General features: G+C 39.5%; 1 protein-coding gene across 3 annotated transcripts in view; it reads left to right on the top strand.

Annotated features, from left to right (window-relative positions):
* The window catches only part of acsl3a (acyl-CoA synthetase long chain family member 3a), a 127729-nt gene that overhangs the window by 54034 nt on the left and 61413 nt on the right, over positions 1 to 12282 (top strand). For all 3 annotated transcript variants that reach the window (XM_072572777.1, XM_072572775.1, XM_072572776.1), the window contains one exon: positions 11075 to 11252. In XM_072572777.1, the coding sequence (XP_072428878.1) occupies positions 11075 to 11252 (178 nt within the window). The remainder of the gene's footprint in view (positions 1 to 11074; positions 11253 to 12282) is intronic.

The raw sequence follows: 12282 nt of genomic DNA, 5'->3' as shown, positions 1-12282 counted from the left end.
GGAGAGCATACCAAATGCCACCTTCGCTATCCTGTCTGCCTGCGACTCTACTTTCAAGGAACTGCAAACCTGCACTCCAAAGTCTCTCTCTTCAGCAACACTCCCTAGGACCTTATCATTAAGTGTACAAGTCCTGTTCTGATTTGCTTCCCCAAAATACAACACCTCATATTTATCTAAATTAAACTCCATCTGCTGCTACTCAATCTATTGGCCCATCTGATCAAGATCCTATTGTAATCAGAGTTAACCTTCTTCACTGTCCATTACACCTCCAATTTTGGTGTCATCTGCAAACTTACTAGCTATACCTCTTATGCTCACATCCAAATCAATTTTATAAAATGACGAAAAGTAGAGGACCCAACACTGATCCTTGTGGCACTCCACTGGTCAGGCATCCAGTCTGAAAAGCAACTCTACACCACCACCCTCTGCCTGCTACCTTCAAACCAGTTCTGTATTGCAATGGCTAGTTCTTCCTGTATTCAATGAGATCTAACCTTGAGGAATCTTGTCCCATGAGTAATCTTGTTGAATGGTTTACTAAAGTCCATATAGATCATGTCTACAGCTCTACCCTCCTCAATCCTTTTAGTTACTTCTTCAGAAAACTCGATCAAGTTTGAAAGACTTGACACCTCTCCCCCGCATACATACACAAAGCGATGATGACTACCCCTAATTAGTCCTTGCCTTTCCAAATACATGTACATCCTGTCCCTGGCTTGTCCTTACCACCCTCCTTAAATAGTGGCATCATGTTAGCTATCCAGTCTTCTGGCACCTCACCTTTGACTATCAATGATATAAGTATCTCTGCAAGAGGCTCAGTAATCACTTCCCTAACTTCTCTGAGTTCTAGAGTACACCTGATCAGGAGAAAGTGAGGACTGCAGATGCTGGAGATCAGAATAATGTGGTGCTGGGAAAGCACAACAGGTCAGGCAGCATCTGAGGAGTAGGATGCTGCCTGACATACTGTGGTTTTCCAGCACCATACTCTCCACTACACCTGATCAGGTCCTGGGGAGTTGTCCACTTTTGAGTTTCAAGTCATCCAGTAGCTCTGTAATATGGACATTTTTCAAGATGTCACCATCTATTTCCCCATATTCTATTTCTCCCATATCCTTCTCCACAGTAAACTCTGATGCAAAATGCTCATTTAGTACCTGCCCTATCTCCTGCAGTTCCACACATAGGCTGCCTGAGAGGCCCTATTCTCTCTAGTTACCCTTTTGTCCTTAATGTATTTGTAAAAACTCTTTGGATTCTCCTTAACTCTATTTGCCAAAGCTATCTCATGTCCCTTTTTTGCCCTCCTGATTTCCCTCTAAAGTATAGAGTTCCTACTGCCTTTATACTCTTAAGGATTCATTCAATTTATCTTGTCTATACCTGACCTATGCTTCCTCCTTGTTCTTGTCCAAACCCTCAATTTCTATTCACCATTCCCTACACCTACCAGCTTTTCCTTTCATCCTAACACGAATATGTTAGCCTCTAGACTCTCATTATCTCATTTTTTGAAGACTTCCTGTTTTTCAGCCAGCACTTTACCTGCGAACATTTGCCTCCAATCAGCTTTTGAAAGTTCTTTCCTTATACTTTTCAAAATTAGCCTTCCTCCAATTTAGAACTTCAACTTTTAGATCTGGTCTATCCTTTACATCACTCGTTTAAACGAGTAAAAGTATGGTTACTAGCCCTAAACTTCTCCCCCACTGACAGCTCAGTCGCCTGCCCTGCCTTATTTTCCAAGAGACGGTCATGTTTTGTACCTTCTCTAGTAGGTACATCCACATACTGAATCAGAAAATTTTCTTGTACATGCTTAACAGATTCCTCCCCAACCAAGCCCTGAATACTATGGCAGTCCCTAGTCTATGTTCAAAAGTTAAAATCCCCCACTATAACCACCCTATTATTCTTACATATATACAAAGTCTCCTTGTAAATTTGTTTCTCAATTTCCTGTTGACAATTAGGGGGGGTGTTTATAAGACAATCCCAATAAGGTGATCATTCCTTTCTTATTTCTCCGTTCCACCATGTATTTCCAGGAATATCCTCCCTTAGTACAGCAGTAATACTATTCCTTACCAAAAGCGTCATTCTCCCTCCTATCTTGCGCCCCCCCCCCCCCCCCCCCCACTTTCTATCCTTCCTCTAGATTCTCTCTTTTTAGAGATGGTCATTGCCTGGCATTTGAATGGCTTCAATATTATGTCATTTGTTAGCCCAAGCTGGACATTACCCAGGTCTGGCTGAATTTGAACATGGACAGCTCTAGTATCTAAGTAATCACAAATGGTGCTGAACATTTCAATCATTGGTACACATCACCACCTCTGACCATATGATATTCTGAGCAATAACATTTTTTTATATTTTAGTTTCAGTATTAATCATGTTTTGCAAATTTTCCTGGCATACAATTTATTCTATACAATGCTCAGCCCACTTAATAGGAATATTTTGCATAATAATTTGAATTTGCACTGTACCGTGTCACAGATTAACATATCGTACAACAGTAAAATTCAGGTTTATACCCAGTATGAAAAGTTCTGGTTTCTTTTTAAACCAACTGTAGCGCAATTCTAAAGGTTGTGGTGATAGACTGCTCTTTCTTGGTTTTAATTCTGTTTATTTGACTACCGTTTGACTAGAGTGTGGGCCCTAAGTCATCAATTTGACTCCATATAGAAAGCGAAACAAGGTGTTTTTAAAGCCTGTTGACTAATCCAGTGATTTAAGAGGAATTCTTAATCATCAACTTAAGCTACCACAGCAGATGTTTAATTCTCAAACTTCAATTTTTGCTGTTTTTTAGTATATCTGTCGTCAGTCTCTGGTCGTGATCCATTAATTACATGATTAGAAGATCCTGAAATGCTTCACCACCAATTAGTTTGTTTTCAAGTGCAGTCGCTGTTTGGCTAATATAGCAGCCATTTTTGTTTTGTTTTGCACTGCACAGGACAATTTCCTCAAAACAATAATGTAGCAAGAGATGACTGACCAGTTTCTCTCTCGGAGACCTTTTGAGGAATCTATAACTTTTGAATGGTTTCATGGAGTCCTGTGTGTCAACTTAATCCAACAGAATGGGCTAAAACATTAGTGATGCCTCCTCCAGAAGAAAGTGTAGCAATTACTCCTTACTGCTTGGAAGTGTCAGCTGAGATTACATGTTCATGCCTTGCTTTAAGGGTTTATAAAATTGTGGTGCAGTTTTTTATTAATGTACTTAAAGCAGTTTGAGTTTGAAATCTTCACACTTAAAGTTATTTCACTTTATGAAACTTTCTATCAAGAAGTGCAAAAGAGTTGTTGACACTAAAGAGGAAACTGACATCTATGAAAGTATTGATAAGGGCCAAATTAGAATCTGTAGTTTAAAGAAAATAGTGGTTCATCCACTAAAAGAAAAGTTAAAGTTTCTTACTAGGAATTAATCCAAAAAGCTATTGAAGGATGCTATACTCTGAATGCAAGCTAGGTTAGAACTGGATAGTATTTCATTGAAATGTTCGTTGAAATGTTCACTGGGTCTCCCTATCTCTGGCCCAGTGCTTATTAAAAGTACAGAAAACATTTAAACATTTCATGTGGAAATGGGTTTGACTGGATCTTGTGCCTTGTGATGGATGTTTTTTGTGTTTTTAAACTTTATCATGGCATTCAAAGACTCAATGTGCCTATGAACCAAAATGGGCTTGCCATAAAACTACATAAAAATATTCTTTTTTAAACCAAATTTCTAAACCTAGCCTATCCCTTGATCAAAGTTTAGAATTCAGACTAAATTGGCTTGTGTTGCCAATGTTTGCTTAATTCAACCCTGACAGTGTGAATCATGTCTGCTGGTTTTAAACAGAATAAAGATAGAATTACAGAGCTTGCATGTGCATATGATGCAGGCTAGTGTAAATTAAAGCTTGTGGTTGGAAAGTTTGTGTTCTTGGTCATTTTCAATATATTGCACTGTTATCTGTAATTTACAATGTCCAGAAAAATGGATGGACACTGGAACACTTTTTTCAGATATGGTTTCTTCATGCTTTTGCACCTGTAGTGAAAAAACCTTTTGTTTTAAATTAGGCAACCTGAAGATTTTTAAAAAATCTTTGTTCATGGTATGTGCACATTGATGGCTAGGCCAGAATTTCTAATTGACTAGAGTAAAGGTAAGAGTCAACAATATTGCTATGGGTGTGGAGTGATGTTTAGGCAAAAGCAGAGAAGGATAGCTCCTTTTCTTCCTTGAAAGAATTTGAATGGAACAGCTGGTTTATTTATGACATTTGTCATGGTTTCATTTTCTGACCAGATTTTTATCACATTTGAATTTCACTCTTTGCTATGGTGGAATTCAAACCCATGTCCCTAAAGGTCTGGAGTTCTAGATTACCAGCTCAATGGCATTACCACTTTGTCACTATCTCCTTATACCAAGTCTATTGTTAGGCAATTATTGAGCTCATCCCTATGAACATAAACATTTTTACCATTTTCTGTCTCTCAAAGTAACCTTATGAATTCCGTCTTTGGACCAGGGTGTTATCCATTACAAACATTTCTTATTTTAGAAATTTCATGAGTAAATTAATCAATCTCCAAAGACTATCTCAAAGCTTTCAATCTGTTTCTAGCATAAAAGATGCATCATTAAATATGGCGTGTGTGTGCTTGGAAATCATCAGTTTAAAGTGTAACATTAAGATGGATTTGGAGAAAATTATTACCATGTTATGCTTGAGGTTTTTGTAAAGGATTTAATATAAACACTGCTAACTATTATCTGAAATTATGGAAACTGTGAACTAAAAAAATCTCCTATACAATCTATGTCTTCATGGAAAATTACAAAAGATGCTGAGGATTAGCTCTTCGATTGCCTGCCCAATATATTATTTTAAATTTTAAATTTGTTTTCCAAGTAAAGAGTCCTGTTCTTTATTTCATGAGTACCTGCCCATTATTTTATACCTTATTCTTCAGATGTTCATCCCACAAATGTGGCTTTATATTCCATCAGTAAATGTAACTGTGTTAACTGTCAATTTATGTCAGCTATTTCCCATGCGCAGAGGATAACATAGATTGTACTGTATGTCCATCTTTTTAAAAATATGTCCACCAAAGCTATCCTGAAGTGATGCTACCAAAAATGTGTATATAATAGCATAAAGTATTATGCATCCTGAATCTTTTATCATCTTGTGTTAAGAGTTGAAATATGTTAATTACTTCAGAAGAGTCTCTGAATCTTGAGGAACGTAAACGCTTGGCATATGTTTTTATCTTTAAAATGTACCTTAAAGCTGCAACACCTATTTCTGAAGATATTGAAAGAAATTCTATAGAATGTCACTAATGTACAACTGAATAGGAAACCATCTTGTCACAAAGTTAGTCCTTTTTTTTCCCTAAAAGCTGTTCCTTGGCTCAGGGATACTATGCTCTTGATTTTTTTTTCAGAGGGGGCATAAACCAGGTCGGGCTCCAATCAGTCTGGTTTGTACAGAGATGCAAAGGGTTTTGAGAGGCCTTTTGTTAATATGTAAACAGATGAGACTTTAGGCCAAAGTGGTCATGTTTTAGAAGTGACCTGTATTAAAAAAAGTGGAGTGGTCAGCACTCTTGGGAGCTGAGCTGAGCAGTTTAGTTCAGTCTTGAACTGGTGAGGAGTTCAATGTAGCTATGTGGAAACTCTCTTTTCTGCCCTTCAACTTCTACCTATAAGCATGTGTTTGATTTCTACTGGGTTTTAAAGGGAGTTTGCTTATTGGAACTGTTGTGCATATTTGGATAAACATAATTAAGTCTAGTTGGATTGGCTGAGTTCTGTAGAGGTTCTTTACAGAATGAAACACAAAGAACAGAATAATTTTGTGAACTTAGTAGTCAACCAGCTAACTCAATCTGGGTAATTTTCACAGTACACTTAGCGAAACAAATTGCAAAGTTATGCTCTGAGCTGCCTGCTTAATGTTTTGAGTGGTCTGGCTTAGTCTATAACAATCTGCAAAAAGAATTTAGCTTAGAAATTGTTTGGTTGTCTTGACATATGTTAACATCAGAAGGTGGCAAAGTCTGTTTTGGGTGTAGCTCTTCTTCAGGACTCTGGGGGGTGTAAAGGGAGCTGCAGATAAAGGGGTTGGGGAGAGGGCAGGGTGGTGAGGTGGAGACAGGTAGAGGGTACAACCTGGTTGGTCGATGGGAGGGATGAATTGGGTAGATGGCTGAGAGCAGGGGGAGAGCTGGGAAGGGAGTCGGGAAATGGGAAGGGAGGTTAATTTGAAATTGGAGTGCCGTTCTCCAGATGGACGTTTACTATAAAACCAAAGTCTCTCAACTACCTGTACTACACCTCCTCCCACCCAGAATCCTGCAAGAACTCGATCCCGTTCACCCAACTCCTCCGCCTCTGCTGCATCTGCTCAGATTAGGAAACATTCCACTCCCAAGCATCCCAGATGTCTGGAGACTGTGGCCAGAGATGGAAACTGAAAAGTCAAGAAAGGGGAAGGAGATGCGCACACATCCCAGATGTTCACCTATTTCGAACAACATGCTTTCCCCCTCTGTCCAGACACCCCTCCACTGCTCCACCTTTATTCCACATTCTACTGCTCTAAACCCCACACACCCCAAACACAATAAAGACCGAGTTCTCCTTGTCCTCACTTACCACACCCAGTCTCCTCATCCAATGCATCATCCTTAAACACTTCTCCCAACCCCAACTAGATCCCACCAGCAAGAACATCTTGCCCTCCCCATCCCTCCCTTCGACAGTCCCTGGTTTGCACCACTCTTCTCCCACTCCCTCACGCTCCCCCCACCACGCCACCCCCCTCACCTCCATCCATGGCCCCAACCAGTCTTTCCAGGTAAGACAGAGATTCCCCTACCTCTCCTGCAACCTAGTTTACAGTATCTGGTGTTCCTAATCTTGTCGTCGCTACATTGGGGAGACCAAACGTAAACTAAAAGAACGTGTCACTGAGCATCTTGACTGGGCCAGCAGGGGTTGACCGGACCTCCCAGTCACCACCCATTTTGATTTCCCTTCCCACTCCCTTTCTGACGTGGCCATCCTTGCAAACTGCAAATTGGAGGAACAGCACATCATCTACTTAGGCAGCCTACAGCCCAGAGGACTCACGATTGAGTTCTCCAATCCCTCATAACCTCCCTTTCCTTCCCCTAACTCCCTTCCCAGCCTTTCCCTCTCCCTTCCATTCCTCTCAGCCACCTACTGGATTCATCTCTCCCATTGACCTCCAGCTGTCCCCACCTCACCACCCTGCCCCACCACTCCCTTTATCTGCAGCTTCCCTTTCACCCACTGCCAGTCCTGAAGAAGGGTAACACCCAAAACGTTGACTTCTTCACCTCCTGATGCAGTGTTCTCCCAGCCTCCTGCTTGCCTACCTTGATATGTTGTCGCATGAAAACAACGTTCTGCAATTCTGGTAAAATAGCCTTGTGTTTGCATATTGAATGAGTCTTGACTCTTATAATTAGTGATTGAAGCAACAAGGAAAACTAAAAACAGACTGAAGGACGAAACTTTTACAGTACATTTTTAAAGATATGAAGTGGAATTCTTTGGTTGTAAAACATTTAAACTTTTTCAACACTGGAGGGCAGTGTTGATATTCCATTTGATGTGAGCACACTAATTTTGGACCAGTTCCTGTTGTTGAGCATTACTGGGTGAATGCATGGAAATCATAGAATCATTTCAGCAAAGGAGAAAGCCATTCATTTATTATGTGCACACTGACTCCCCTCAGGAATAATTGGTGTACTGTTACCCCACCACTCTGACTCCATAACATTGTATTTTCCTTCTTTACTAAATACTCAGGGTGTTTGAAATGTCAAAAAAAAAGCACAGGAAGCCAGTGCCCATTGTTCCTGCACCATCTGAGAAACCTGCTATACAGCCTCATTCCATCTTCCATCACCTGGTCCATAACCTTAGGAGATTGCAGGGCTTCAGCTGCATATCTGAAGGTTCATTCTAATGAATTGAAGGTTTCTGTCTCTGCTACCGTGCAAGGTCATGCGTTCCATACACTACAGCCATCATCTGTGTGCAGAAAATAGAACGTCCCTCTGTTCCCCTCTAATCTTTCTACCACTTTAAGTCAATGTCTCTTTGCCCCTGCTCCCACATAAGGGAAATGGGTCCTTCCCAACATCTCTATTTGTGAGCTGCAATTTTTTAGTCTTAGCAACATTCTTGCGAATCTAACTTGTCTAGGCAATTAAACTTTTCTGTAATGAGGTGACCAGAACTGAATATGTTGCTTGAGTTGAGGTGTAAACAGTTACTTAAGAAGATCCAGCTTAACCTCCTTGCTCTTTTATCCTGTGTCTTGGCCAATAAAGGAAAGCTTTCCATTTGTCACCTTAACCATATTATTGAAATGTCCAGTTACTTTGTGTTTTGTGGACATAGCACTTCAAGGTCTCTCATTTTTCTACATCTCTAAAAATCCCTTGCTAACATTCATATGGAGAACATCGGTTGCACCATCTTAATCAGTTGTCCTTGTTATTAGCAAAAAAAAAGTTAGTCTGACACAGTCTATCTTAAATCCGTGATAATATTCTTTGCCTCTATCAGCCCATGTTCTTTTAAATTTTTTTTCTACTCTCATTGTTCACAATATTTTCACATTTTGTACCATATGCAAATTTCAAAATTATGCCCTGCACAGCTAACTCTAAGCCATTAATGTAGAAAGATTGGCCAGAAATCCTACAATACACTCAAACCAGGAGAAACAGCTATTCACCATACGTTTTTTTTTTGTCATTCATTCAAATTGTTTCCTTCCTGTGAGTATAACTTCTGATTTCATGGGCTTGAACTTCGCTGACAATCCTGTCATGTTGAATTTTTTTCAAATGTATTTTAGAAGTCAAATGCCCTAACATCAGTTACTGTATTACTTTGATGAAAATCTCAAAATCATTGAGCACAATTCTCAAACAAATCACATGCTGGTTTTCCTTCAGTTAGTCAACATTAGTCCAAGTGGCTATTAATTTTGTCCCACTTGTTTTTTTAAAAAAAGTTTTCCCACTATCAAAATTAAAATGACTGCCCTAAAGTTACTTGGTTTGTTCCAACACTTTTTTTTTGAGTAAGATTATTAAACTTGCAATTCACTAATCCTTCAAATCGTTTCCAGTATTTAAGAAAGATTAGAAAATGATGACCAGTGTATCTGCATTTTCCACATTTAATTCCCTCAGTATCCTTGGATGCAGCTCATTCAGCTCTGGTGTCAGGGAGCAAGTAGCAGACTGGAATGCAATCTGGTTACAAAACATGACAAGGTTAATGTTAGTTAATCAGACAACCAAAATGTTATAAGTGGTGTTTCAATAAGGATAGATATTGAGGCCATTGTTGTAGACCATTTAAACAGTCATTGAAATGTAGAGCATGGAAACACACCCTTCTGCCCAACTCATCCATGGTGACCAGATATCCTCAATTAATCTAGTCTTATTTGCCAGCATTTGGTCCATATCCCTCTAAACCCTTTCTATTCATAAACCCATCCAGATGCCTTTTAAATGCTATAATTGTACCAGCCTCCACCAGTTCCTCTGGCAGCTCATTCCATAGATACACCACCCTCTGCGTGAAAAAAGTTGTCCCTTTGATCACTTTTAAATGTTTGCTCTCACCTTAAACTTATGATTTCTAACTTCGGACTCCCCTACCTTGCGAAAAGACCTTCTTTATTTACCCTATCCGTGCTACTGATGATTTTCTAAACCTGACGCTCCAGAGAAAACAGCCCCAGCCTATTCAGTCTTTCCCTATAACTCAAGCCTCCAGCCTTTGCAACATCCTTGTAAATCTTTTCTGAACCCTCGCAAGTTTCACAACGTCCATCTTGTAGGAGGGAGACCAGAATTGCATGTAATATTCAAATAGTATGCGAACCAATGCCCTGTCCAGCTGCAACTTGACCTCCAAACTACTATATTCAATGCACTGATCAATAAAGGCAAGCATACCAAATGCCACCCTCACTATTGTATCTACTGGCAACTCCACTTTCAAGGAAGTTTGAACCTGCACTTCAAGATCATTTTGTTCAGCTACACTCAATAAAGCAAAAGGGACTCTGGAATTGGAAACATACCAAATTGTGTGTGCACTGGAGATTGAATTTAATGCAGGGAAAGATGACAAAATACAGGAAGGCACTAATAATGTCACAGAATGGGCATGTAATTAATGAAGAACAGAAATATTGCTGTGTGTTGGGCGATAAAGTTTGATAGGAAGAATCAGAAAATAAATGCTTAAATGAGTTGAAGATATAGAAGACTGCAGTGAGCAGATGCAGAAGCCAATAAAAATGGAACTGCACTTAAGATCACAAAAAACAGTTCATTTTTCAAGGAATAGAACTGAATAACCGAGAAGTTGCATTTAACCTGTTTAAAACCCTGGTTAGATCAAACTTGGAGTACTGAGATTAGTTGTCTCCATGTACAGCAGAAAGTATTAAATGAATTTTCAAGAACGATAGCAGAATTAAGGTTTTATGATACAGAAAAAAAAGAGCCGTCTGGGGATTTTATTTGGAAAAGAGAAGATTTGACAACATGGTTAAAAAGTGTATGATCAGGAAGAGGTAGAGAGGTCCCCACATTTTGGGTGGCAAGAGATGTAAGATGGTCACTAACAAATCAATAGACAATTTGGGATCAACTTCTATAACCAGGAATTAGTTGGAATATGGAACCCGCTACTACAAGGAGTAAGGTGAGATGATTGATATGCATTTCAGGGAGGCGCAAAGAACTGGAAGAACATATTGATGGGTTAGATGAATATGGCCCGCAAGAGGCTTCTGTGGGGTATGAATGGTAGTACAGACCAATGAGCTGAATGGCCTATTTCTGTGCTTTAAATAGTATGTAGCTGTAAATTTATCTGTAAATCCTTTTATCTATTTGCAGCATTGCTGCTTTAAAATGGTCTACTAATTTATTTTTTCCTTTTTGCCCATACCAGTTAATACTTGGAAATTACAAGTGGCTCACCTATGATGAGGTCTATCGTCGTGTTACACATTTTGGTAGTGGATTGGCTATGTTGGGCCAACGACCAAAAGCCAACATAGCCATCTTCTGTGAAACAAGAGCTGAATGGATGATAGCTGCCCAATCCTGTTTCATGTATAACTTCCCTCGTGAGTAAAACATTTTCATATCTCTCTACCCAAATGCCAATTTACTTGCATCAGCAATATATATTTTATCAACTTAATCATTTGAAGAAGCCTGATACTTTTGACTCTCCTTAATGAATACCTTGTTAATGATTGAGGCAGCAGATTAAATTGAAGACTAGGAAGTCATGTAGTTTTAAGCCCTGATTCCTGCTAAATATTAAGAAAGAGTGAGGACTGCAGATGCTGGAGATCAGAGTAGAGAGTGTGTTGCTGGAAAAGCACAACAGGTCAGGCAACATTCGAGGAGTAGAAGAATTCCTGGTGAAGGGTTTATACCTGAAACATCGATTCTCCTTCTCAGATGCAGCTTGACCTGCTGTGCTTTTCCAGCACCACACTCTCAATTCTACTAAATGTTGCCCAGTAACCTGTGGGTAGAAAGTGGAAGTGTGAAGGTAAAGCGGGATTTCAGCAGAATGGCATTTCAACCAAGAAGTGATGTATGTGGTAGCCAGGATGTGGAATTGCCAGTGTTGAACTGGGGTGGACAAAATTAAAAATCACATACACCCGTTAGGCTATAACCTGGTGTTATTTGTAAGCACAAGCTTTTGAAGTGCTGCTCTTTCATCAGGTAGCTAGTGGCAAAGGAGCAGTTCTCAAAGCTTGTACTTTCAAATAAACCTGTTGGAGCACAACCTAGTGTTGTGATTTTTAATGTTAAATGGTGTCAATGAAGAATTAATAATGAATTCAGAGTGGTGCGTGTATGGAATGAGCTGCCAGAGGAAGTGGTGGAAGTTGGGACAATTACAGCATTTAAAAGGCGTCCTAATAGGTATGTGAATAGGAAGTGTTGAGAGAGATATGGGTCGATGTGTCTGTTTCCATGCTGTACATTTCTAGTGACCCCTACTTTTAAATATTGGAAACCTGCATCATAGAAACCTTATTACTTCTATTCTGTGAACTTGAATATTTGCAGATGATGTGCTGAGTATTAAGCAGCTGCTACTTGTGAGAGCTTTTGGTATTAAACTTAAATGTG

The sequence above is a fragment of the Chiloscyllium punctatum genome, chromosome 6 (assembly GCF_047496795.1).
Source record: "Chiloscyllium punctatum isolate Juve2018m chromosome 6, sChiPun1.3, whole genome shotgun sequence".
NCBI classification, from domain to species: domain Eukaryota; kingdom Metazoa; phylum Chordata; class Chondrichthyes; order Orectolobiformes; family Hemiscylliidae; genus Chiloscyllium; species Chiloscyllium punctatum.
This window is presented reverse-complemented; position numbering and strand designations above follow the sequence as displayed.